The sequence below is a fragment of the Aphelocoma coerulescens genome, chromosome 4A, assembly GCF_041296385.1.
Source record: "Aphelocoma coerulescens isolate FSJ_1873_10779 chromosome 4A, UR_Acoe_1.0, whole genome shotgun sequence".
NCBI classification, from domain to species: Eukaryota; Metazoa; Chordata; class Aves; order Passeriformes; family Corvidae; genus Aphelocoma; species Aphelocoma coerulescens.
The window spans coordinates 19920140-19947802 of NC_091018.1; the positions used below are offsets into that span (position 1 = coordinate 19920140).

Genomic DNA, 27663 nt, shown 5'->3' on the forward strand with positions numbered 1-27663 from the left:
GGGTGCCATGGGGCGGCCTGGCTGGTGACAGCCAGGTGACCCTTTCTCCAAGGGATGTCTTGACAGAAACACAAATTGCTTCAGAAACCACATTTTTAGCTAATAATAATAATAGGCATGAAAACACTCTGCTTTTGATGAGGTGAAATGCAAATGACTTCTGATTTGGGGGTTGCTGATACTAGAGGTGACTCAAGGTGTGTTGTCCCTCCCTGATGACCACCTCTCTGCTGGCCCTGCTTGGCACTGAGAGTTACCTCAAGCCCAGACCTGTCCATCCCACCCTGCTCCCACCACAGCCCCTCCTGAAGGGATTGGAGCAGCAGCTGGAGAGCTGCGACCCTCCAGGGCACACACCCTGCTCCAAGGGGCTGGGGGACAGCACCAGCCCCAGCTGCCACCCCAGCCCAAGCCACCTACAGAGCTGATGGAACCTCCCTGGTGGTCCCAGGGATGTTCTGGATAGGGGAAGAGCCCAGCATGGGGCTGGTGCTGCTTTGCTGGAGCAGAGTTGTTGACCAAGGAGAACATTCCACTGGCAGCTCTCGCACCAAGGGGAAAGCTCCAGCTAAAGCTCCACAAATTGCTCCTTCCCACCTCGACCTAACAAAGGCAGCCAAGCTGGCGGCCTGTGGCTGATCCAAAGCAATGTGGCCTTCAACACGGACAGGGAATACAGAGGTTGAAGGTCTCCAAGGGGAGCAGTGATTCAGTGGTGTAGGAGATCAGAGAATCAGAGAATCAGAAGGGTTTGGGGTGGAAGGGACCTTAAAGATCACCCCGTTCTACCCCCTGCCATGGGTAGGGACAACTTCCACTGTCCCAGGTTGCTCCAAGCCCCATCCAACCTGGCCTTGGACGCTTCAAGGTGTTGGAATAGCATGGCCAGGATGATCCATCCTTCCTGACACCCTGGGTTCCAGACAGAATGAAAACTGGCAAGGTGACCAATTTGCCCACCAGCCCAACAGCATCAAGCTGTGCCCACAGTGGAGGAGGGACCAGGAGTGCTTTGTTCACCTTCTTTTCCTCCTGCCAGTGGGTGACAAAGCTCCTGTGGCAGAGGAGGACAGGCCCATGGGTGTTGGGGGGCTCAGCTCCTGCAGTGAGGCTGGTGATGCTGAGGGGTCCCTGAGGGCTGTGAGCACCATATCTGTGTGTTCATGGTGGGCAGAGCTCCCAGGGTCAGTCCAGGTGGTCCCACCTGGACACCAGATCAGCTTGTTTTTCAGCCAGACCATCCAACAGGATGAAAAACTCTCCCGTTGCTGGCATCTTCCTAAGCAGAAAAAGGTTTCTGAGAGCAGAGCAAGGTGGGAGCAGGAAGGTGAGAAAGGAAGAAAATCTCACCACTCCTGAGACTCAGATCCAAACCCCGCCAGTATTTAGCTCATTGTTCCAAAAAACATCATTAAAAAAATCAGACTGCGGCACTTGAAGCCAAACCTATTTGTTCCTTTAAAACCGAATCTCCAGGGAGAGAGGAGGAAGGGACGTCGCTCTCAGCTGTGCTTCCCCGCTGACCCAAATACCCCGGGCTGGAGGGATCAAGGGCCAGGAGGTGACCTCAGATCCGCCGCTGGAGGAAGTGTCTTCCCTCGCTTCCCGCGGCTTCTCCCGCTCGCGCCGCGCAGCTGGGACAGGGCGGCCGCCGGAGGGGACGGGGACAAGATGCACAGGGTCACCTTCCCCAGGCACCTGGCATTTCTCAGAGGAGAGATGAGGCAGCCAAAGGCAATTCGCCTCCTGCACCTCTCCTACAAGAAATAAATCACTTTTTAACTCATCCCAGGCACGGGGAAGCTCTGCTGCTGTGACAAACCTCATCATGCACCTTCACAGCCCTCCTCAGCCCTACCTGGCTGCAGTTTTGGGAGCCCAGGCCACCTCGTGGCCCTTCCCAGGCGGAGGATGTGGGGGAGCAGGCGGCTGTGCCCCCCTCGGCGGGGCTCCCACAGCACATCTGGAGTGAAAACCAAGCAGCTGTTTCATCTCGTGCCCTTGAAGAGCCATTTGCGTCATCCCCCTGTGCTCTCAAAGCGAAGCCTGAACCGCTCCCAGCAGCTCAGCCCCATGTGCTCAACACCCCCCGCAGGCCGAGCCAGTCCCAGGGACGGACGGTCACGGCTTAAATAAAGGCAGATGCAAAAGTCAGAGCTGAGGAGGACACCACGATGCACGGCGGGATGGGAAACTGAGCTGGAGAGCAGCAAAACAGAGCGGAGGAGTTTGAAACCAAAGCTGGGGAACCCCAAATCGAACCTGGGGAGCACGAAGTTGAAGCTGGGGAGCACAAACTGAATCTGGCGAGCATCAAGCTGAGGCTGAGGAGAATCAGAATGGCCCAAAATGAAGGTGTGGAGCCCCAAACTGATGCTGAGAAGCCCCAGACCCAAAGCTGTGGAGCCCCAAACTGAAGATGAGGAGCCCCAAAGAAAACCTGAGGAACACCAAACTGAACCTGGACACCACCAAACTGAGAGCCAGAAACCAAAGATGGGGAGCACCAAACAGAAGCTGAGGAGCCCCAAACCAAAGTTGTGCAGCCCCAAACTGAAGCTGGGGAGCACCAAACTGAGGTTGAGGAGCTGCAAAGTGAAACTGAGGAGCCCCAAACCGAAGCTGTGGGGCACCAAACTGAAGCTGGGGAACACCAAACTGGTTCTGAGGAGCCCCAAACCAAGTCTGGGAAGAACCAAACTAAAGCTGTGCAGCCCCAAACTGAGGAGTCCCAAACTGATGCTGAAGAGCCCAAAACCAAGGCTGGGGAGCCCTAAACTGATACTGAGGAACCCCAAACCAAGTCTGGGAAGAACCAAACTAAAGCTGTGGAGCCCCAAACTGAGGAGTCCCAAACTGATGCTGAAGAGCCCGAAACCAAGGCTGGGGAGCCCTAAACTGATACTGAGGAACCCCAAACCAAGGCAGGGGAGCACCAAAGTGAAGCAGCCAGGCTTCTCTGGATGGGAGCTGGTGGTGGTGGGGCACTGTGGTGGCAGCCACTGTGCATCATGTGCAGCTCAAAGCCAGCTAAACTCATTAATTGTATAGCAAGCCCTGCTTGGTACCATACCCTAAAGCTTCAGAACAAAGTCCTCCTTTATCAGGTTTGGCTGACTTCTCTCCCCCAACCCCCCGCTCTTTTGAAAACAATTCCACAACAGCCTGAAAATTGGAATAAATGGAATTATTCAGAGGAATTATTCAAGGCCAGGTCTAGCTAAAGACCCTTTCGATGCCCTGTTCATGGTGGTATTAGGACATAGGGCAAGGAAATACGTGAATGTTGTAGAAGTGGACACTCCTGTCATTGTGCCATGATCCATCCCATGGCCATGGATAAGGCAACAGCTTCCCAGAGATCAGACCCAGCAAGTGTCAATCCAGTCTTTGCCCTAGGGGAGCTTTAAACCACCGATTTCAACTGGTTCAGGAGCACAGAGCACTGGAGCAGAGCAGGTGGGGAATGCACTTTGCTTTAAAAACCCCACCACACCTCTCCTGATCGTGTCTCTCTGCCTCCCCTCACTCCCAAGGATGCAGGGGACTTTTAAGAGACGATGCCCAGGCCACCTCCTGTAACCACTAAGTGACAGATCCCAGCTTATGTGAGAGAAAAGTCCCAAAATGAGCTGCCCTGTAGCCACACTAAGTAGAGATGGAGACAAATCTGTGGTTTTGCTTGGCAAGCAGCAGGCACAGAGTGTTTGCCTGGGGTTCCTGCACTCAACATCCTGGAGAAACTCAGTCCCAGCCACATTTTGCATCCATTTCATTCCAAAGCCATAAAACTCGACCCTGGCTAGAGCAAAATGGTGTTAGAGCTGGTTTCTGGGCTGTATCACATCCTCCCCATCCACAGCCTCAGCCTCGGAGGCTCCAGAAGTGATCCAGAAATGCAAATTCTTGTGAAATCCGTCCAAAAGCAACAAGGCAGCATGTGCTCTGCAGCTGAAACCCACCATGTGCCCAGGCGGGAGTTTTCTTCCCAGCACTCATCTCCACAGGCCAGGAAGGTTTTTCTTCTCCGCGTCACCTCTGGGTTGCAATTTTTGAGGGATGATTCACCTACCACACACTAAAGTTACCCAACAAACAGGAGCTGCAGCTATAACAGCTCCTCAACACGGGTTATGTCCCACCCAGACGGTTTTTCCGTGACCTGCACGCCCAAGGGGGCTGAGGATCTTGCTACTCCAAGCTCTCCCGGTGCTGTGTGAGTCCAAGGGATGTTGGGTAGGACCATGTTCCCCCACGTTCCATCTCCCTGGGTGAGAGCCCAGGGCTGTCTTGGCGTTCAGCTGCCGTTGGGAAAAACCAGTGCCCTCCCGCAGCTCCTGCCCAAATGAACTGGCAAAGACTCCTTAGCACTGGGGGGAGGGCGGGGAACAAATCCTGGGGACGAGCATCTCCCCCCTCGACTGCGCTGTCAAACGCCTCGCCAGCCCCTGGCTGCGTTTTCCTCCAGCAATTTTACGAAAAACAGAAAAGTTCCATTTTAATTGGTGAAAATTCCCTCCTCCCACCCGCGGAGCACCAATCTGTAATTAGCCTTTCATGTAAAACGATGTTTATTCCTGACGGAGTTTATCTTGGCACAAACACGCGCTCTGAAATGTGCACACATTTGAAGACTCAAACCCTGCATTTAATTCTCTATCTGCTTGTTAATCCTCATTGTTCCCAAGCCCCTTTTCAAAACACACCCACGGGGAGAAGAAAGTATTTATATATATATTTTTATATATATATGTGTATATATGTATATATAAAAACCTCCTTCCAGCATCAGGACACCAGCAGCGAGTGCAGCACCGGCCCAGGGTCCGGCTGCCCCCCGGATCCTGGTGCTCTCCCAAACACACGGTGCCAAGACCTCCTGATTTTGTCCATCTTTCCCTTTCTTTAATACACATTTTTCTCCCCAGCTGCGACGCTCCTCCATGTCCCCCTGAAATACAACTGAAGGATGGGAGCCCTGAAGTGGGAAGATGGGAAAAGCACCGTGGGGAACCCACCAACAGCCCCCAGCTCCACTTTGAAGAACCTGCCCTCAACAGTGGCAGAATCCAAGTTTCATGATTTCTGGGCTTAATGTGGAGTGATTTGGGATTTACACTCTCCCAGAAGTAGCAGCCACATCTCCTAACACAGCAGCTTCTAGGCTGGACCAGCAGCTCCCAGGATCTAGGGAACCAAAGCAGATCAGATCCTTCCCCTCTGTCCAGCTCCAGGTGCAGACGACAATGAGAGTGGGGCGGTCCTGAGTGGCTGCCAGTGGCTGCTCCAGGTCATCCCATTTCCAACAGGGCAATAAACACAATCTCCACCTCATAAAATGGAAGGGACAGCAAAGGTTTGGGATCAGGGACAGGGGCAATATCAGGGTTGGGATTAGGGTTTGGGTTAGGGTCTGGATCAGGGTTAGAGTTTGGTTTAGGGTCAAGGTCAAGGGACATCGCTCTCCCAGTCCAACACATCCTGGTGGATTGGGGTTTCCTCCAAGCCCCTCACCCTGTGTTTTTGGGGAAACAGTTCCCACTGCTGAAGCCAGGCAGGTCCCAAAGCTGATGGCAATGATTAACTCCGGTGGGACACTGTGGGTCAGCTGTGGCCCCAGCCACCGACTGCTGCACGTCCAAAGCTCTCACCCTTTGGAAAAGCCATGACCTGGCCAAACTTCACTGGGCTTTGACTATGATTAACCTCCCCCAGTCACCGGTACGAGGTCACAAAGCCTGGGAACAGCGCAGCGCTCACACCCTGCCACGGCCATCCCCGTCCCCAGCAGTGAGGTGAGACCCCCTCCTGCTTCTCCAGCCCCAAAATGTGTCATCTCCTCTGAACCCCACCATGGCCACCTTATGTAACTAGCAGAACTGGTAACCAGTTCCTGCAGCCACAGACAATAGAGAACACAGTGCAGCTGAGGGACCGGGCTGGTGGAGCCTCAGGAATTTGCCCTGAAGCTTCATCTCCTGCTCACAAAAAGGTCAGGAGAGATGGAAGGGGGAAGGGAGAGATGGAAGGGGGAAGGGAGAGATGGAAGGGGGAAGGGAGAGATGGAAGGGGGAAGGCACCTGCCAGGACACAAGAAGCAGCACCAGGACTGGGCCAGCAGTGCTGGGATACGTGATCAGCCAGAGCCAGCCACCATTTCCCAGGCTGTGATCCAGGTGAGCGCTGCCACTTTTGGGGGCACACCTGAAAGTCCTGAAGGGTTGGAGTGTGACTCTGGGAGCACCTTGATCCCTGCCCTGTCAGCTGCCCCGTGTGAGTGGTTGCTGTGGCTTTTCCTGGCTGGAGCAGCTCAGCCAGCCCTGTGATCCACCAGGACACGGAGCTGTGGCTCCTGGCCAGAGCAGCCTGGCCTGCCCTGTGATCCACCGGGACACAGAGCTGTGGCTCCCGGCCAACGCGCCTCAGAGCAGATGGCGAAGCAGAGCTGGCTCATGGGCCAGCAAGAGGGGCAAAGCCAACAGAGCTCCTCACGCCAAGGTCAGGGGTTCATCTCCCAGCCAGGCACAGGCTCCACGTGCATCCCTATGGGAGCCAGTGCCCGGCACTGATCCACCACTGCATCTCCATCTACATGGTGGCATCATACCTGACACACAGGATCCCAAAAACCCCCAACACCTGGGGCATCCCAAACCCTTGATGCCTTGGGGAGAAGATGGGATGGATCCTGGCCACCAATGGGAGGCAGGTTGGGCTCCCCTCCCACAGCAGAGCTGGTGGTCCAAGGCTGCTCCATCCTAGTGAAATCACTGGGCACTCTCTGTCTCCTCTGCCCCCCTCCCACCAACCCCTCCTGGGCTGTGTTTGGGAGCCCTCCTCCCTCTGCGGTGAGACGGGGGTGAGAAAGGATGCTTTTTTCCAAGCTGGAAGAGACAGAAAAGTTTCCCTCTTTGCCAAATTTCTCCCGAGCCATCTTCTGTTTCCCATTAACAGCGAGGAGAAGAAGGAACCCCGCGGCCCAGCTCCACGCTCCTCCCACCACAACTCCCACAGGCACTTGTCCACATCCCAGCAAAAAAAGGAGAATTGAACCCACGCAACCTGGCTGGCCGTGACCCAGGGACCCGCAGAGCGAGGACCGGCGGCGGGTGGAAAACAACCCCCCTGCTCTGCTCTTACATCTCCCCCACGGAAACTTTCCAACTCCAGTCGCTGGCAGGAGCCAGGCTGATCCCAGCTGAATTCCTTCCACTTACCAGCAAATAAATAGCAGTTAAATGAAAGGAAAGAGAAAAACACCGTTTTTTCAAAGGGGAAAACAAAGAAGTCAGGGAAAATAAATGGAGGCGAAATGTTGGGCTGGTCACAGGCTCACAGAGATCTTTTTCCTTCCCAGTTGGGTCCTTGTCAGCCTTCCCTTTCAGCTAATTAAGGGATACTCAGAAAGAAAAACATTTCCAGCCCTTTGCCAGCCCTGAGCATTAAGGGGAGAGTCCCAGCAGGCTGGACACCAACCCCAGGAGCCCTGGCCACAGCTCCTCACCCGCCCAGGCACTGGTTTTTTAGACAAATAATTGCCACTGCAGGACATCTGCGGCCTTCTCCCAGTCCTGGCAGATTTCTGCACCAGCCTTTCCCCCAAACCCTCTGGTGGTGGGCATCTCCAGTCTTGGAATCATAGAATTATGGGGTCGTTTAGGTTGGAAAAGCTCTCTGAGGCCACTGAGTCCTACCAGTGTTAACCCAGTTAACCCAGCACTGCCAAGCCCATCGCCAAATCATGTCCCCAAGTGCCTCATCAGCACGTCTTTTCAATGCCTCCAGGGTGTTTAATATATATCTACACCTTCCCCTAGACAAGGGCTAGTCTTCAGCTCCAAGTATTTCTCCCAACCAACACCTTCCCTGCTGCAAAGCTTCCAAGCATCACTTTGCAACCCGTCCCTCACTGGACAGAGAACACACTTAATTACCTCGGGTTTTGCAACTTTTTGGGGAGCTGAAGGCAGTGACGCACCCTCTGTTCTCTCTCAGGAACAACCCCAGCCCAGGTTTCAGCACTGCACATTCTTCCTCCTCTCTTCCACATCTCCCAGTCAAGCCCAATCCTTTCCCATTGTGTGGTGGATGGGGATGGGGATGGAAACGGGGATGGGGATGGAGATGGCATGAAATTGTGTCAGGAGAGGGTTAGGTTGGACATCAGGGAAAGCCTCTTCCCCCAGAGAGTGGTGGGCACTGAACAGGCTCCCCAGGGGCACGGCCCTGAGGCTGCCAGAGCTCCAGGAGTGTTTGGGCAACGCTCTCAGGCACAGGGTGGGATTGCTGGGGTGTCCTTGCAGGTCTAGGAGTTGGATTGGAGGATCTTTGAGAGTCCCTTCCAACTTGGGACATTCTGTGATTCTATTATTCTGTGAGATGGGCATGAGGATGGGGATGGTGTGGGAAGAGCCAAACATCCCAAACACCCATCAGCCAAGGCTGGGACACCCCCAGGATGAATGAGATTGGAAGAAAACATCCCTGTGTTTTTCCCAGTGCCAACTACACACTCCACTGGCACTGCTGGCTCTGCCCTGCAGCATCATCTTCAGAGCCACCCCCCACAGCCCTCCAAGCTCCAGAGGGAAAAAATGCCATGGTAACCTCAGCCTCAGCCCCACTGGAGAGAACATCCCGAAATGGAGAGGGCTGGGATTCCTTCCCTGTGGCACCCGGGCAGAGCCGCCCACCCCAACATTACCAAAATATTTCAGTTATGTTACTTATTTGCTTCCACCCAACACAGCCCAAATTTCCCCGAAGACAAAGTCTGCCCAATACCTGACGATGCTCGGGGCTGGAAATACGAAAGGGAAAACCGTGGTGGCTGCTCCGGGCGCTTTCCGAGGGGAGGCCCCTCTCCAGGCTGTGCCAGGTGGTTTTTAAGTTGTTTTGCCCCCAAGGTTCCCTCCCAAAGGAGGTGACACCTCCCTCCACGGCCTTTCCCACCTCAGCTCTCCCACCACACCGGCGGCTCCCCCAGACTGTCCCTGGGCTCAGCCCCAGCCCCAACCCTCCCGTGGCATGAGGGACACGAGGTGATGGCTGACCACAGTGAGGAGCCTCCTCAACAGAGAGAATCTCTTAAAAAAAATCAAAATAAATGAAGAAAAGCTGCTTTCAAGCATGCTGAGCAGAGCCCTGGGACAGGCACAGAGCCAGGGCAGCACCCTGGGCTGACACGGTGTCTGTGGGACAAAGCAGCTCAGTGGTGGAACATCTGGGCTCTTCTCCTGGTGGCCATCGGGAGATTATTTCTTGCCCCAGTGCTGGAGAGTTGCCCCCGGGTGTGCAGCACAGACACCAGTGCCTTTGGATAGTGCTCCTGGAGCCTACGGACCAGGAAAAAGATCCCCAGATGACACAACACTTGAGTATCTTCATTAAACCAGACACCCAGAGGGCAAAAGAAGAGTAAAATATCCATGTGATTTTAATCTCTTGGAGCTTCCTTACCTTAAAGACCACATTTGAAAACAACTGGATAGCTCAGAAAAATAGACCAGGCTGTCATTAAGCAAATCCGATCGCTAAAGGAAAGTGAAAACAAGCACTATTTTATTTAATATTTTTTTTTTTTTTTTTTTTTTTTAGCCCAGCAAGAAGCAGGTTACACCCCTTTGCCAACGGGCTGTCACTTTTGGCTGACCTGCTCTCATTTGAAAGTTTTTCAGACGCCGGCTGGCTTCGGGGAAGGGCCAGCCCTACCCTTCGGTGCTCCGGGCAGGCGGGGAAGAGCCGCGGCCGAGGTGCCGGGGTTCCCTGCGGGATGAGCCCCCTGCTTCCCATCCGCATCCCAGGAACCCAGCCCCGAGCCCCGCCGCTCCTGCTGCCCCTCGGACGGGGATCCACGATCCATGAACCCACAATAACCGTGTGTGGGTCTGTGCTCACGCTCACATATCCATACAAATTAAACAGCGAGCCCCCGAGGGCTTTAGGGCTTTAGCCCACACGACAGCCACAGGCAGAGCTCTCTTGGAGCCACACAATGTTTAACGAGACCGAGGGGAACTGGGGACAGCCCGGACCACTCCAAGTGCCCCGGTAGCAAAGGGCTCCGAAGGCAGGTGAAACATTAATGTGCTTTCCCGAGGAAATGCCTTCGCTTTTTGCTGCATCAAGGGCTTTGAAATAGGAATAAAGAACAGGGCAGGTTAATGAAGGCTTCTGTCAGTTACTGGGTGAGGTCTGGTGCTGCGAGTCAGGGTTAAAAGCCCCACACCCCATCTCTGTGGCCAGGGAGCCTCCTCTTCCTCCCCATGGAAATACGGCTTTTTGGGGTGGGGCTGGGAATCAAAACTTCCCCTGTCCCTACAAAACTCACCCTGTCCTACATGTTCCAAGAGTGGGATTGCTGTAGGGAACACACCCCACGGCCCCCGGGCTTGTTTTCAGCTGCCTGAGCTCCAACTTCAGCACATCCATGCTCAGGGGCAAAGGGAAAAGCCGGTGCTGAGAGGATTCAGCAGCGTGGAGCTGAAGCCTGCCAGGACTTTGGGGTGTGGAGGGATGTGAGGAGCCACGGGGAGCCCAGGTGTGGGGTGGGTCTAACCCCTCTGCTCTCTCCAGGCCCGCTCCATGGGGATGTGCTGGAGGACTCCAGCCTGCCCGTGCTCTGTGACAGCCCCAGGGATGCTGTTCCCAAGGCCTCGGCAGATTCCTCAGCCTCTGCAGTGATCCTGGCACGGGGCAGCCCCTTCCCAAGGGAGCTGGCACAGTTCGTGGGGTGGCATCATGGACAGGCAGAGCAGGACAGGGGTGCTGGGTGCCAGCAGTGAAGAGAAGAGCGGTGACACCATGGCAGATCCTCACGACGGGGCTGAGCAGAGGCAGCCACACATCACTGGTGCCCCTGTGTCCCGGCAGGGAGGGTTCCCAAATCCCAACTGCTCCAGCCGAAGTTGTGGCAAAATGTCAAACATTTTCCACTGGCCAAGGACCGACTCTGAGTGGAACAGCAAACACAGCCAAATCGTGCTCCCCACATCAACCACAGGCACCCTGGAGCTGAAACTGTCCCCTAAAAATATCCCTGCTGCAGCACTGATGCACTTGGAGAGCAGAAGGCTCGGGATGCAGGACCCCGTGTGCATCCACACTTGTTCTGAAGTGTCCACGAAGCTTCAGTGTGCCCAGGAGCCGGGAGAGGCACGGAGCTGGGAGGGAATGGGGAGATGGAGGAGCCGAACCCCCGGCAGTGCCGCTGTCAGTGCTGGCAGCCGCGGGCCTGTCGGGATCACACGGAGTTTGCAGAGCCAGGGAGAGGCTGGTTTTTGTCTCCTCTGCTAATGAGACTGATACCAGCTGCTTCTCGTTGAACCAGTCTGACCATCGGGCCGAGCCAAAACTGATTCATTCATAAGAAAATGGGAAAGGAGATCGACTCGTCACCCTGACTAATGGGGAACAGGGCCAGCAACCTGCTGCTTCCACACCAGCCCTGCCACATCCTGCTCGCTTGGTTCTTCATCGTCTTCCCAAACTGCAGCGCTCAGGGGAAGCTTTGCCCCGGTGCAGTGGGGTGATAAAGCAGGAGTTACCTGCTGCAGAAAGTGTCGGCACGTGGCCAGGGGCTGGAATCACCCGGCAGTGCTGGGCATTTTGCAATAGCTGATTCCTGATTCGGAAGCAGAGGAAACATTAAAGCCCTCAGAGACATCGCTTTCCATGCTGCTCTGCCTCGCATCATCTTCCCAACAGCTTTTAGGGTTGTTTTTTATCTCTGTCCTTCTTCATCCGGCAATAAAAATCTAAACAACCGCCTTTGTGGAGTAGAAAAACTCTCCCTGCTGTAAAAACTGTTTTCTGTGGGTTTTTTGGTTTTTTTTTTTGGCGTCATTTTTGTTTATGAGGCCAGGGGAGCACAAACCGTGGCAGGGGGAGGCTGCAGATGGTGGGGCTGGGAACCCTGGGGTTGGGAGGGTGCTGTCCCAAGGGAAGGAAACGAGCTCTGGGGCTAATCTTATCTCCAGATGGAGATTAGGATGGGCCAGCAGGAGTTAACAGCCAGGCACAGAGGTCAGACCAGGACCTGAAGTGCCTCCTCTCTTTGGTTCACGCTTTGGTTGATGAACTGAAGCGGGGCAGAGTTTAACAGCTTAAAAAAAATCTGCCACGATTTCTTAGCTTTGGGCAACACACTGGATTTTAGATGGATCTCCCTTAATAAAGGCCCTCCCCTACAGTGCAGATCCTGAGGGAGTTTCAGCTCTCTCAGTTAAAAGCCTGTGACACCATCCCTTGCCCCCAGAACACCTGAGTTTTTATCACCAGACCCTGCAGACATCAGGGCAAGCAAGGCAAAACTTGTAGTTCTTGGCGAGAAACCCACCCTGGGTCTTGAAAATCCCCATTTTCAAGGCACAAAAGCACCAGCCAGGCCAGTTTGGGTGGGGAAATGCCCCAAATCCTGACGCTGAGAGTGCTCAGCCTCCTCCACAGTTCCACAGGGACAGTGGAAAACTGGGACCACGTGAGTCAGAGACAAGCAGAGCTCTGGATATCGCAGCCAATGTCTCTCACCTCTCCCACACCACCCCAGCAGGCTGCGGAAGAGTTGCCAAATATAAAATTTTCATTTTCCCATCTGGGTTCCAGGGCAGCGATCGAGCACTTTGCACGTGACACTGAGAGTGGAAAAGCCTGGTGCAAGGGCTTTAGGATTCATTCCCAGCTGTCCCTCCCAAGGGCATCCAGACCCCCAGCACTGGCCCCATGCCCTCGTGCGGCTGTGAGCACCCCACACCTGCTGAGCAGGACAGGAAAAACCTGCAAGGGATGGAAATCTCATTCCCAAGGTGCGAGGGAAAAGCTGCCCACAAAGTGTTTGACAACATCCCTGTCAGTCCTCACCACTTCCCCTCCCAGGCTGGTTTCTCACCAACTCTGAAGAAGCTTCCCTGGCATCAGAGCAGTCAGCACAGCTTTCATTTAATGCTGAATTTCTCCCTGGGTAGGGGAATGGAGGGGAAAAGGCAGGAGGAGCCTTGCAAAGACCTCAAACCTGCAGCAGTGCTGAGGATCCAGTGCATTTACATTACATTAAAAAAAAAAAAAGACAAGAGCCCAACACGGCCAATATTGCCTCCTTGGCAACTGCCTATCCCAATACCTCTCCTACTATTATCCTCTGCAATTAAGTGATAAAGCTGTAATTGCCTTATCTGATGCAGCTGGGCAAAGCAGCAAAGCAGGAGCTGGCCTCCACTGCATCACCCTGGGCATTTTAAACGTACCCTGCCCACAAGGATTCTCCTGCTTTGTGGACAGATAGGACCCTACAGCAGCTTCCTCCCCCCTGACCCCGGGGCAGCAGCATCACCCCTGTGCCTGTGCACTGCCCCACTTCCACCGCCAGCTCCCAGGCAGGAGATGATCAGCCCTGGCCAGGGTGGGAGCACATGGAGTGAAAGGAGCAGCTCTGGAGCCACTCTGGCCGTGGGAAGGCAGAAGCAGATGGTGGAGGGACCAAACCCCCGTCACCAACACCTCTCCCAGCCCTTCCCACAGCCCTGCTCCAGCATCCTGGGGAGCAACACGAGGCCAGGCAGCCGGGAGAGCCTGCCAGGGGCCAGGGCACTGTGAGAGCAGCCCTTCGGTGTGGGATCCAGCTGCACCAGTGGGATCGGGGCACTGGTTTTGGAGGAGGTGACCCCAGTTTTCCACTGGGGTGCCTTGGCATGCAGAGCAAAGCCACACCCAGCCGCTCTCAGGCCATAAAAAGCCCAACTTGGTATTTCCATCCACACGTTCATCACCTCTAAAGGAGCTCTGTTGGGCTGTGGCATCTTCCCAAGAACACCAGCCCCGATTTCAGCTGTTTTTAAGTTTGGTGTCTCCTGAATCCTGATCCTTGCAATTTTTCCAAGCCTTTTACTGTTTGACCTCAGCACCTCCCCTGACCCTGGGGAGCTGCCACCAGAACCTTGGGAAAGAAAACTCCAAAATCCTCCCCTGTGTGAGCATTTCCCAAGCACGCCCCGATCCCCCTGGCCAGTGAAGGGCAAAGCCTCCCGGCCCCTGCAGCCCCAGCCCGGGGGCCACGGTGAGGGGCACCATGCCCGTGCCCCCCTCGCAGGGCGAGCGGGCTCCCGCCGGGGAGCAGCCACAAGAAAGGCTGGTGCGATTTGCATCGTTAGCATTCTTTCCGTTTTAATAACCCAAGGTGTTACCAGCAACACTGTTACTGATTTTTATCTCCGCAGCGCCTTTTAGGAGCGCCAATTTGTTTTTCTTGGAGATCTCATTTTGTTTTATTAAAGCTGACACCGGAGAGGGGGAAAAAGGAGACGTTTTGGGCCCAGAACGAAAATATCCCGTTTAAATACCCTGTATTATTTTCTTGGAAACGCTTCTCCGTTGACTTTAATTAAGTTCTCCCTGGGCTCGCGAGCTTGGCGTGCTTGGCTCTCAGGCAGGTTTAATCCCAGACAAGCTCCCCACACCCCCACTTGTCCCCGCTCCCACAACTCTTTAGAAACAAACTGGGTTTTGCTGAAATACACGGATTAATAGCTGGCCCACTGATGCCTTTTCCTGGTCTTAAAATCAAGAGTCAAACACGGTTAGAAGGGGAAAAGGGATTTTACCTTGGTATTTATTTTAAGAATCCTTAGGTGCACACATCCAGGTCAAGTGCACCAAAATGCACCCCTCAAAAATGCACCCAAAAGATCGGGTATAACATTATAGGTGTTACTAATTAGCAGATCTATCAAAGATTCCCCAATGAGAGGCTCAAGTGAGCCCCCCCCTCCCCAAGGAACCTTCCCCTGGATGGTTCTATCTTGGTTTACAGAATGTGTTCTGGAGAGGACCTTGGGCTCTGGGGCACACTGATCTCTGGCTACGAAGCTTCTAAAATGTTTAGTCTCTCAGCTTGACAAACAAGTCCAAGAATGTAGGCAAAAAGCACTGAGAACACAGAAATTGTAAAAAAGGTATAACAGGTATAAAAGAAAAGGCAAAAAATCTTCATGGCATCACCACCATCAAGAACATCGTGACGTTGCCTTTTCGTTACCGGTCACGGCGCAAGCACACGGCTACAACCGCTCTGCTCGCTTTGCCAGCAGACCCAAAAAGCAGCTTTACTCACTTATTTTTTTGTTCTCTCTTATTTTATTATATTTTTATTGCCATTGCGAGGCTGGGGGGGATCCATCTCTTGTGCCTGAACATGTCCCAGAGCTATCAGGGCAGGCAGGGTGGCCACAGCCAGGCTCTGGTGACCACGGTGCCGCTGCTGAGCCTTGTGCCGGGTGCTGCCATAAAATCAATAATTCCCACCCCCCCCCACCTTGGTAGAAGGAAGCTCTTTAGGATGATTGCAAACACTCCAAAAGTTGGGAAATCCCGGGAGGGAGCTTGTCTGGGCATCATCTGGTGCATACCCATTATGTAATTACTGTCAATCTTTAATCACAGCTGATACTTTTCCGTCGGACTCGAATCAGACGGAGCATGGGACGCACAATCCTCACTGAAGGAGCTGCCATCAGATGTGATTCCCACCTCAGTGGGCTCCAGGTTTGTTCACTGAGCTCCCACTGCTTTGCAAAGGGTTTGTGGAAAAAACCCCTCCAGCTCCCTGGCAAACACCCACATCCCCCGAGAGGGAAGGATTTTGCCTCCCTTTTACGCACAGGATCTGCAGGCAGACAGATTAAGGCCAAGAGCTTGAAACAAAAGCTTTGTTTTGGTGCCTGATGTGAGATGACCGAGAAAAGGGCCTTTGGGGATGCCACTGGGCAGGGCAGCCACGTGCCCTGGAGTCCCCGGCCCAGCTGGTCCCCGGGATGGGGCGGTGGGTGGGTGCTCAGAGCAGGTTCCTTGGCTGCAGGCGCTGTGGTAGGGCTGTTTCTGCTCCCTGAGAAGGGCCCCGGTGTTTGCCCGGGGCGAACCCCAACAAGTCAGCCCATGCACTGAGCGCCTGAGCCGCTCCGGAGCACGCGGGGCTTCCCGCCCCGGGAGAGGCAGCTGCTCTGCAGGGAATCATGGAATGGTTTGGGTTGGAAGGGACCATCCTGGTCCAACCCCCCTGCCATGGGCAGGGACACCTTCACTGGACCAGCTGCTCAAAGCCCTGTCCAACGCGGCCTTGGCAAAGCAAGCAAAACCCACCACTGAGCTGCTAAATCCATCCTCAGAGCCAAAAAATTCCCAAAGATGCGGAGGAGCAGGGTTTGGTGAGCTCATCTCCTCCAGCGCAAGGTTTGCAGACCAGATTCTCCCAAACCCATGCCGCTGGCAGCACTGACCCCAAAACACCCTCCCCACCTGGCACTGGGGTGCCTGCACCGGGCCACGGCGCCCGGAGCTCCCGTTGCAGCAGGGTGGTGCAATCCTCCTCTGCCTGCGCCCTGCGGGGTGCAGGGATGGAGGTGCAGGGTATCCCCGAGGTGGAGCTCCCCTGGGGTATGCAAAGGGGCGCTGGGGCTGCCATCCTGCCACAGCGTCCTCTCGGTGATCCCACATGCGGCCGGGAGGTTGCTCAGAGCACGCTGGGCCGCTCCTTGCACGGAGGGTGGCACGGCACGGCACGGCACGGTTGCCAAGCATACCCAAGATGAGTTCCAGCAAAACAACTGGCCACGGGCACAGGGCTGCGACCTGGCAGCTGTTCCCGAGGGTTTTGCCCCGTGTTTCACCCCGCTCCAGCTCTCGAAGGATGTGCTGGGGACAGGGGCCAAGCTCGTGCATCGCGTAATTTTTTAGGGATCTACGACTAAAAGGGCAAGGGCGGGGGCGGGGGGAAAACCCCGCAAACGTGCTGCTGGAATGCAGGGCTGTGGCACCCTGCCCGCGGGGAGTACCCGAGGGAGGCCGGAGCGGCGCTGGCCGCGGCCGGAGCTCCGGGCGGGCAGCGCAGCGCAGCGGGCAGGGCGTGCGGGCAGCGCCGCGTCCCGCCGGCCCCGGAGCTGGCAGGACCTGTTGTGCGAGGTGCCGGGGAGAGGCTGGAATGGCTCGCGCCTGCGAGCGTGTTGCAGCAATTCCCAGCGCACGTCATGTGGGTTTTGCAACCGCCCCGACCGTCTCGGGGTGGATGCGCGGAAAGGGCCCGCGGAGAACCGAGCGCTCCGGTGCCCGCGGCGGGCACGGCAACGCCCGGCGGGACAGCCGGGCACGGCCCCCGGCCATGCCCAGCCTGGCACACCCCTCTCCACCAGGCCTCTTTCAGCAGGGCTGAATGCCAGAGGGCAGCATCTCCTTGCCTGGCAATAGGCAATAATCAATCCTTCGAGGAAGAGGAAGGGAAAACCCAACAAATCGCTGCTGTCATGGGTGCAGCAGCGTATTTGCACACGTGCTGTGCTGGTGTCGAGTCCTCTTGCTGCCTATTGCTGTGGTGATGCCATGGGATGCACAGGCTCAAGGCTGTGGAGATGCAGGGAAAAGTGATTCTGCAGGAAAAAGTGATTCCTCAGGGAAACCACCAGCTGCAAGATGTGGGTGCGTGGCCTCTGTCTCAGCTGGGAAATTCTGGCGTCCTCCTCCATGCTCTGACCCGCTCATAAGAGATCAACCTGAGGGGTGATCGTTCCAAAAAAAGGGAGTGGGAGAGACTGAGGTATTTGGTGAAGTGCCAGAGAATTCCGTAGGGCACCCAGACAGCAGCCAACGGTGGGCAGAACCCCAGTATGGTTGGGCCCGACACTCTTAGAGGCCTTTTCCAACCTATTCCATGATTTTGGAGCCAGGGTGGAGCCTCATTTGTGTCCAGCAAGGGGGCACAGCTTTGGAACTGCCCATGGCACCACCCCAAACGCCGCCGCTGTCCCCACGTGCCGCGTGTCACCTCACCGGGCTGCGCTGGCCCCCTGCTGCTGGCATGTGCCACGCTGGCTGAGGTCCCTGGGAGTGACTGGGATACAACAGCAAAAGGCTACTCTGGGCTCGTATCCAGATGGTGCCAAATCCTGCCAGGCACAGCGGCAGTGCCACCATCCCACCGGGGTCACCTCCCCGTCAGCACGGCAGGAGCGGGGCTGGTCTGCTGCCACCCAGGGAATTTCCCCTGTGCACACCATGGGATACAAAAATCAGCTTTGGGAAAGTGGAAACCCAAATAATTCCTCCTTCCCCAATCTGCCCTACAGGGAATTCGGCTCCACATCCACCGATCCTGAAGGTCCCCCTCACGCCACCAGATTTTCTGGAAGACTGATACGTGGCGGGATGGGATGATTGATGGTGCTGCCTCGTAAGTGGGATAATCCCTGTGAACAGACGTGTCTGGAGACTCTGGGTAAGGAGGGAGAGCCACAGGAGCTGTCCCAGGGATGCGGGCAGGTGACAACGCCCACCTGAGCTATGCACAGCCAGCCCCCGGGCACTGCCAGCGAGGTCAGCGGCGCCTCCCGGCTGCGGGGTTTGGCCCAACCTGATGAGTTAGGTCTATTTTAAGGTGTTGGATGTGAACCATCCCAGCTGATGGTCTGCTTCCAGCTGCTGAGGGGTTTTAAGGAAATTAAAGGGTGATTTGCCAAACTTGTGGGTTTCTCCCCAAAACAGGAAAAGAAACGGTTCCTTTGCAGCCCCACAGCCTTGCACTGCATCACACCCCATCTCACCTTGTGCCTCCACATCCATCCCAGCCCTGTGACCTCCAACATTCACCTCTTCACCCTCCAATCCCTCCTCAGCCTCATCCTCTTCCTGCTCCCAGCCCAGTCTCAGTGATGGAGCTGCAACTCAGCACCTTCCAAATCTAACCTACGATCCAAACCCCACCAAGTGGAGGTGGTTTTGTTCATTTAGTTGCAACTGAAAGGACCAAAAAACTCCAAACCAACTGCACAACTCCATGTCCCACTTCTTCCTATGCCACAGCGAGGTCACAGGAGCTGCCACCACTCAAGGACAATGGCCAGCAGAAAATACAACCCTGCATCTTCTTGGCTGGCTGGTGAAGGACACTTAAAAGTAAATTAAAAACCACTAAAATGGCAAATGTGCTGGCTGAGAGGGCCCCTGCAGTCTTGAAAAACAAGAACCTCCCTTAGAAACAGCACTCCGGCCTCCTAATAACCTTAATCGCTCCCAAGAACCAGGTTTAACAACATGACTGGGCTTTGTTTGCTTTTCAGGCTGCTTTATCTCACAGGGCACCTTGCAATCAGCTCAGGCAAAACCCCAGTTCCTCTAAAACTCCCCCGTTTCCCTGCAATCACAAACTCCAGCTTCCAAAACAGAGGCAGCTGAGCTGGGGCAGAGCCTGGTGCTGGCACCTTGGCATCCCACCATGGGAAACCCCCAGTAAATCTGGAAAGCTCCGTGGTGCCCTTTGTACTCCCCAGCTGGCAGGGCAAGGTAGTAAAAACGTCTTTTTTATCTCTTTTTGCTGGATTTACATCCCCATCTGGGCTATGTAAATATAGTTCATATCAGTGCATCCCTCCCTGGGGTTAGAGGAGGGTTGGAAACCCAGATGGACATGGGAAAGGCCCCAGGAATGCTGAGCTCCACGGCACCCTCGGCCAACAAAGCTGTGAAACGGGGCCAGCACAGCACCCTGGCAGTTAGTAAAAGCTCCAAATCCTGCAGATTTGGGTAAGAAGGTGACAACCACAGTGTCACCTCCAGAAGATGGGAGCCTCCCAGTGCCAGCACTGGACAATGACCCCATCATCCCAATTTAGTTGGGATCATTTGCAAGAATTACCTCTTGCAATCAAAAGCAATGTGGAGGGAGGGGATTCTCCCCCTCCTCTAAAAGGGCTCCAAGAGAGCTGAACAGGGACAGGACCCAGGGAATGGCTTCCCAGTGCCAGAGGGCAGGGCTGGATGGGAGATTGGGCAGGAATTGTTCCCTGGGAGGGTGGGCAGGCCCTGGCACAGGGTGCCCAGAGCAGCTGGGGCTCCCCCTGGATCCCTGGCAGTGCCCAAGGCCAGGCTGGACATTGGGGCTGGGAGCAGCCTGGGACAGTGGGAGGTGTCCCTGCCCATGGCAGGGGTGGGATGTGGTGATTTTTAAGGTCCCTTCCAGCACAAAGCACTCTGTGATTTACCCTCACCTTGGGATTTCTCTTCCCAGCTGCTGGAGCTCCAGCCATGCTCACCCACCCACGGAATCTTCCTCAGCCCAGAGAGGAGCCCATGGCTTCTCCTCTCCCTCTTTCATGTGACTGTTAGCACTGAAATGCTTTATTTTCTCCAGAAAACAAACTCACTCATTCTTACCGAGCCTGCATTACAACACTGGAGTAAAAATAGCCTTTTCCACCTGTGCTCACCTGTCCTAAGGATGTGAAATCAGCACAAAGAAATTCCCCAGCAGAACAGATGGGAATTCAGGAGTAAAGGCGGCATCAGCCCTGCCTTGGCCTCAGGATCTGGTCAGTCAAGGACTGTGGGCCATGCACCATCCAGCTTCCCTAAGCACAGGGAGCTCCAGTGGCCTCTGCTCCCTGTCTGGAGCTGGACTAAAGGGGGGAAGCTGCTCCCCAGATTCTTGCACACAGATCAGAGGATGCTGATGGACACAGGGATGCACTCAGAGGAGCTGCAGCCAAACCAGACCAGCTCCTCAGGCCATCTCTCTGCTTTCAGCTCCATTTCCAGGAACCAAAACATTAAATATTAAGCAAAGAGAGTTAATCTATACCTGGGATATTGACACAAAGCAGAGGAGGGGAGAAGAAAAAGATAAATAGACCCTTTAAAAAAAAAAAAAATCTATGTGTCCCTGCAGGCTGTCCCAGAAGGGCTTTCCAAACCTCAGGCACGGCACCAAGGATGTGTTTGGAGGAACAAGATGCACCAAAAAGTGTCACCCTCCCAACTCTCTCTGGGTAGCTGGACCACCCTCTGGGACCTTTAGGTGGCTCAGTGCAAGCAGGACCTCTCTGGCTGAGGGCACAGCCCTGGACAGGGACAAGGTCACTTTGTGGTCCCCTCTCCCAAGGCTGGGGCAGCATCCAAGCAGCGCCAGAGCAGACAGTGATGTAAGAAGGTCAATGCCCAGTTAATGCTCCCCAGGACTGCACTGCCACTCAGAAGGGCTGTTGGAGCTGGGGAAGATGAGCGTGCTGGGATGGCTGCTCTGTCCCTTGGCTCAGGGTCAGCCCTCACTGCAGGACCAGCACAGGGGCAGCCATGGATCCGTGGATCCCTCAGCAGTGGAACGAGCCTTGTACAACCGGAGTGAAACATCACCACTCTTCTCCCAGCAAACACCCTCAAGCATCGCTCAACACCTCTCCAGCAAAGCTGGATTTTTTTCCCTGGCCGAGTGCTCACATGTGTATTATTACTTTTTTTTTTTTTTATTCCGGTCTCAGCATTCCTCCACTCCCCCCGCAAGAAAACAAACCCGAAAGCACAGAGTGTGCCTCGCAAAGGCCCCGGCGCGGGCGTCCCGCGGGGAAGGGGCACGCGGTGGTCGCAGCAGCCCGCCCGCCCCAGCCCGCCGTGCTTGTTGACATAGGCAGCACAGTATATTTCTCTAAAGAGCCGAGCCTATGCATTCGATGCATTGCTGCCACAGGGTTTGTTTTCAAAGCCTGACCCCAGACCTGAACTCCACGGATCCTGCGTTTCTCAAGATCAAACGCAAGAAAACGTGACCAATGCAAACAAGAAATAAACCTTGATAATTATAGCCGGGGCGGCTATTGTTCAGTGCCGACTAGCACCCGCTTTAGCATAAACAGAACCCTATTTTTAAAGGGATGCCTGACCAGCTGACACCATTACTCCCCATTCTGCCTCCAAAGCCCCTCTTTGATACAAACCCACCTCCCCGAGACCTGGAGGAGATTTAAGAGCAGAGACAAAAGGCTGAGCCATGCCCACAGCCATACTGGATGCCGCTGTTGGAGCAGGGAGCGGATCCTCATCCTCCCAACCTGCTCCGGGTCGGCGGGGGATGAGGAGCTCCCTGGGGTCCGGCTGTTGCCTGCAGCTGGCGGGCTCAGAGTGACGTCGGAGGACAAACAGACAGCGCCGGTCTTTTCAGGAAGGCCATATCACTTAGCCCTTGGAAAGGAGCTACAATATTTTCCTGATTATGTTTGCACGCAAACGAGCGCCACGGGGAAATTATGCAATGCTGAGCGGGGAGGGGTGGGAGCAAGGGAGGAAGGGCTGGAGGGGGGCCCCAGGCTGCACCCCGCTGCCCTCGGCCCCAGCCAGTGCAGCTGCAGCCCCGGAGGTGCCGCAGATGGGCTCCATCGCCGCCGCCGGAGCCTCGGCACCGCAAGCCCGGAGCCACGACTCATTAACGGCCTCTTCATTAAGCACCCAGACCAAAATGCATATATTCGTCACCCAGGTAATTTAATTACCCAGCCTGGGTTCACCTCGCACACCCACACGCCCTTCTTTCTCGAGGCCTCTGTGCGGTCATAGCCTTAAATAAATAGATGGCAGGAGCAAGAGGCAGATGCTGACTCCTACAACCTCTGTCTTGGGCACAGAGCCTTTAAACCACCAGAACTTGCAGTATTTAATTTCTTTTGTTACCGCTTCTACCTTTAGAGCCCTGCCTTAGGCTTTCTAGATACAATCACAGGCAGCAGGAAACAGACAGCTACACTATGAGCTTCCTGGGCATCACACGCGCGCACACACTCACTCCCTGCCCATCAATCACCCTAATTACAACTGGCCACACGTCCACAGCTCTCTGTGGCACTCCGTTACTGCCCGTAATTACATGGTCACATCGTTTCCCTGGTGAGAGTATCACAGAGTTAATTTGGGATTGTAGATGTGGTGGATCCCGTAATGAATTTCATCCCGGCGCGCTCCCCGCCGCACTCGCCGGCCATGCGCCAGCCGAGGGAGGGAACGCAGGCAACGCTGGTCCCCAAAACAAGGCTTTAAGGTCCTCACACATCCCTGGCACTCATCTCTCCCCAGAACAGCCCTGGTTCCTGGCTGCTGCCCACGTCCCCCCCAGAGCCAGGACAGCACCACAAGCAGGTTCCCTCAACGCCAAGTGCTCATCTCCAGCCGGCAGATGAGAGCAAGGTGGGCCACGGGTGTCCATCACAGGGATGGATATGATCTTCCAGGGAGGATAGCAGGGCCTGGGACAAGGCCGGGCCTCCCGACACCGGTGTCCAGCTGGGATCACTACACCAGCAGGCTGGTGTCCCTCTGCCAAGTCTACTTCAACAGCAGGCTCTTGGCAGCAAGAAACATCCCTTTTCTCCACATTAACCCTACCCAGTCTGCATCCTGGCCGGGCCTGTGGGTCCTACTGAAACACACAGCTGGATGCTGCCCACGGATCTTGCTTTTCAGGGATGTTAAGTGCTGGAGACCCCGCGCCGCCCTCGGAGTGACCGCGCAGGCGGCGCTGCCAGCCCTGCCCTGTGCCGGCTGTCCCTCTGAATGGACCCGGCTCGGAGGAAGCGTGGCAGCCAGGCAGATGCTCTCCTGCAGCCACCCCCGGCCAATACGGCAGCCAGATAGAAAGCTTGAAAACCCATAAAAGAGAACAATAATAAAGAAAACTAGAGGGGGTGGCTCACACCCAGCAGCTGATTCACCAGCGCTGCTCTGCTTTACCCCAAGACACACCGGCAGGACAAGCTAAGGGCGTGTTTTTCAGCCGAATTACTTTTAATTGAGTACATCGGAGCTTAGAAACACATGATGCTGTCGGAGATAAATATAGCCACGGCTACGAGGATGGAGGGGGCAGGGAGCAATCGAGGTTCAACACAGCCGAGAAGGAGCTTCCAGCTCCGGGAGGCAGCGCCGGCCGCGCCGCCGCACCTTCCCCCGCTCCGCTCGGGCATCCCCGCTCCGCTCGGGCACCCCCCGCCCGCCCTGCCCTGCCCGGGGAAGGGGCCGCGGAGCCCGTACCTGTTTTAAACTCTAGCGCCGGGTCCTTCTCCCCCTCGCCCAGGTCGCTCTGCAGCATCATGTAGAGGATCCCGAAGGAGTTGTGGATGCCGAAGATGGAGCCGTTGCACCAGGCGGCGGCGAAGACCACCACCCAGCCGAAGCCGCCCTCGGGGGGCTGGAAGGGCGCGGCGGCCCCGCTCTGTCCCCGCTCAGCCGCGGCCCCGGCCCCGGCCCCGGCCCCGGCCCCGGCCCCGGCCCCGGGCTCGCTCTCGCCCGCCGCCGCCGCCGGCACCTTCTCGTCGCGTTGCGCCATCGCGGCCGCGCTCCGGCCGCCGCCCGCCGCCCGACTGCCCCGCAGCCGGTCCCACATGCCCGCCGCCCCCCCCGGCCGGCCCCCCCGCCCGCCCCCTCCTGCCGCAGCCTCACTCCCCGCCTCCCCTCCGCCGCCTCCATCCTCCTCCTCCTCCTCCATCGCGCCGCTCGGCCCCCTCGTCCCTACCTGCGGCGGGGGCCGCCCACCCGCCCGCGCCCCCCTCCCGTCCCCCCGCGGCGCTCAAAGGCGGCCCCGGGCCCGGCCGCGGCCCCGCATCGCCCGCCGAGCCTCCGCGCCGCCCCCGCCGCCGCATCCTGCAGCGGGCCCGGCCCGGGGCGGGCCCCCGCCAGCGCCGCCCCCGCGGGGCCCGGCGGGGCGCGGGGGGCGGCGGGGAGCGATGGGGGAGCTGCCGCTGCCCCCCGGCCCCGCACAGCTCCCCCCCGGTGCGGGGGCATCCCGCTGGCGCGGCCGGGGGGGCTCTCGGTGGCCCGGCCGGGGGATGCTGCCTCTCCCCTCCGCCCCGCAACGAAGCCCCGGGAGCCGCCCGAGCAGGTGGCGAGCACTCGGCGAGGGGATGCGTTTCCTTCCACGCCGGGGACCCCGGTGGGATTTTTGGCGTGCCCTACCCCGAAAAGTTTGGGGAGCGTTTGTGTGACACCAACGCGGCTTCTTGCTGAGGGGAGCCGCCAACATCACTCCGGCAGCGGGGTTGTTCCCGGGGCCACGGGGCACCCCACGCTGCCTTCTCCGGGCGGGATAGCAGCGGCCACTCAAACCCAGTGATTTTGAGAGCTGTTCCCTCGTCTCTGCCTTGTTTTGCAGCAAGCTCTGCCTTTTCTCTTCTTTCAATAAATAATTACAAACCCACCAATATATTAAAGCCTGTCTTTTCACACGCTGAAGGTATTTACACTTTCATATATGCCAAGTCTGAGTTATTATTCTTTCTTTCCCCTAATGGCTGTGTCAGTGTCAGATTCCTATCAGAGTAAAATAATACATCCCAACCTCCCGCTGCTCTTTCTTTACCTCCAGGGATATTAATTACAGGGCAGGGTGCGGAGCCGGCAGGGAGGCGGCGGCAGGGCCGCACCATTGCCCTGCCTCTCCCGCAGCCGGAGACCAGCACCCGGCCACGGGCTGCGGGCTGGGAAGACTTTTGTCTACGTGCTGCGGCTCGCCGGGCTTGGAGAACCCTTCTGGGACACGACTACAGCCAGGAAAACCTCTCCTCCGCCTTCGCGCCTGCTCCCGCCGGCAAATCACTGCCAGCTCCATCGCCATCCGCTTCCTCCCAGCCAGAGGATGAGGAGCAGTGGCTCTGCCTGGCTCTGAGCAGCCTCTGTGAGCGTCGGCGAGACCCGAGCTGGAGGGATGCGCCGGTGGGGAATGCGGTCTCCTTCCTTCGCCTTCCCGCTTGGGCGCGGCGCCGATGGATGAGCCCAAATCCCCCTTCCCCGGTGGGGTGCCCGGCGGTAACGCCGCGCTCAGGTCAGCCTCGCTGCTGGAGGAACTGCATTTTTATTTCCCTTCCTCTCTGGTGGAGTCTCCTCCCCGGATCCCCATCTCCACAGCGCGGCCGGGGGAGGCTTGGGAGGTTTGGAAGCATCTTCCACTGCCCTCTGCCGACGCAACGAGCAGCTCACTTTTAACATCCGTATCACCAGAAAGCCGGCTGAGGTTCCTGGCCTGCTGGTTTTACTTTGTTAAGCCCCTGCAAGCTGAGAGAGAGGGGATCTGGGGTACCTCAGGTGGTGCACAGGGAAGCTGCCCCCGAAAATGTTAATTCTCCACAGCAGCAAAGTAAGGCTGGATTAAAAACAGCAGTGTGAGAAGTGGGAGAGCCCTCTGCCACAGAAATGGAGACTTCATCTCCATCTCATGGCGACTTCTTCCCTCCAGAGATGTAGGAGGCTCTCACAGAGTGCGAAGCAGGAGCTTCATATTCCTGTGGACCTTGAGCCAGACACAGAACCCAGGGAGCAGCATCTCTCCAGGATGCTGGCTGCACATGGATGGTGACTGGACAGAGTGTTTTTTGGCCCAGACATCACCGGGCTGGACTGCACCAGGGAGACTGGGGAGTAAAATCACAGGGGGGGCGAAAAAGTGGGGGTTAAAAGCCTGGGCTGGGTGAGATGATGGAGGTTTCATCCAGGAGGGAGGTGCAGCCTGGGAAGCTCTGGGAAGCTCAGGCAGGAACTGCTGTGAGACCATGGAGCATCCCACCTGGAGGCTCTGCAGCTTCATAACCACAAGATGAAAGAAATACTGAGGAGAACCAGATAAAGCTGCTCTTGCCTGGTTGAACTCTCTGCTGAAACACCCTTCTGTGTCTGCCACATGGTTTTCCTCAAAGCCCTGAGCCTGCCAGCTCGGTGAGGGATGCAGTGGATGGCATCAGCACAGCCAGGCTCTCCAGATCCACATCTGGCATCTCTGGAGAGCTGACAGGGAGCACCTCGTGTCACAGCTGACGAGCCCCCGGCCACCGGGGTGAGGCATGGCTGTCAGCAGCGTGTGCTTGGCTCCAAACTGTGGTGCCAGGGCCTCTGCCAAAGGGATTGGCTCCTGCACAATGTGTGTGCCTGGTTTAGCAGGAGGGAAGAAGTGACCAAATGGAAATATCTGTGCAAACACCTTGGAAGTGTTGCAGGGGATGTGGCCTCGGAGAATACAAATTCCCAGTGGTTCTGCAACCTGGCTTTGTTTTAGTGACATGGGGACATGTAGGGTTGTGTTGAGGAAAAAACCTCGCTGGCAGCATCTGCTGCTTGGCCAAAAGCTCTGGGAAAACATCTCTGGTGGTGAGCAGAGACATTCACATGCTGGGCACAACCCCTTCCTGTCATTAGCAGTGCTCCTTTCTTTGGATTTGAGCTGTAGTTAAGGCAGCTGCTATATCTGGCCTGGCAAAGACACTGTCCCAGAGGAATAAGTGGCTCGGGGGCAGCCTTAGGGATGTGGCAGCACTCACCCCCTGGTAGGGATGCTGGAATGCAATGTCTGGAGCCCAAGGCTTGTCCTAGGGAGAAGGCAGAGAGAGGAACAGCACACTGCAACATCCTTCCTCTGCCTGACCTTCCGAATGTTTGGGATCAAAAATATTAGAGGTGGCATTTTCCACCTTTTCAGCAAGATTAAAGTCGATTCTACTTAGTTTGGCTGAAAAAGGAGGCAACTTAAAAGTGCTGGTGTGAGCAGTGGGTTTTCAGGGCACCACGTGCCACTGAATCCCACATTTGGCTTCATTTTGGCAGTGGAAATCACAGCACCATGTCCACTCCGGTCACTCCAGGCTGGGTGGGGAACATGGTACTGCTCAGACACTGCTGCCCTACCTGATTTTTCATGCAGTTGAGCAAAACCACTATTTCTGGCCCAAACAGAGGAACAGGGTGGATCTGTGTTGTGTTAAAGGGCTCCTGGAGCCACACAGCTGCCTGCTCACCTTCCACCATCCAGCTGAAGAGGTGTGGAGGGCATTTTCTGAGCGTGCCTCACCGGTTTTCCATATTTCCTTTGAACTAGGAGCTACAAGGGCA

At 56.2% G+C, this 27663-nt stretch overlaps 1 protein-coding gene across 1 annotated transcript in view; it reads right to left on the reverse strand.

Annotated features, from left to right (window-relative positions):
• The window catches only part of SLC16A2 (solute carrier family 16 member 2), a 36442-nt gene extending 12267 nt beyond the window's left edge, over positions 1-24175 (reverse strand). The window contains exon 1 of the mRNA XM_069015691.1: positions 23824-24175. Within this exon, the coding sequence (XP_068871792.1) occupies positions 23824-24175 (352 nt within the window). The remainder of the gene's footprint in view (positions 1-23823) is intronic.
• Between the last annotated feature and the right edge of the window lie 3488 nt (positions 24176-27663).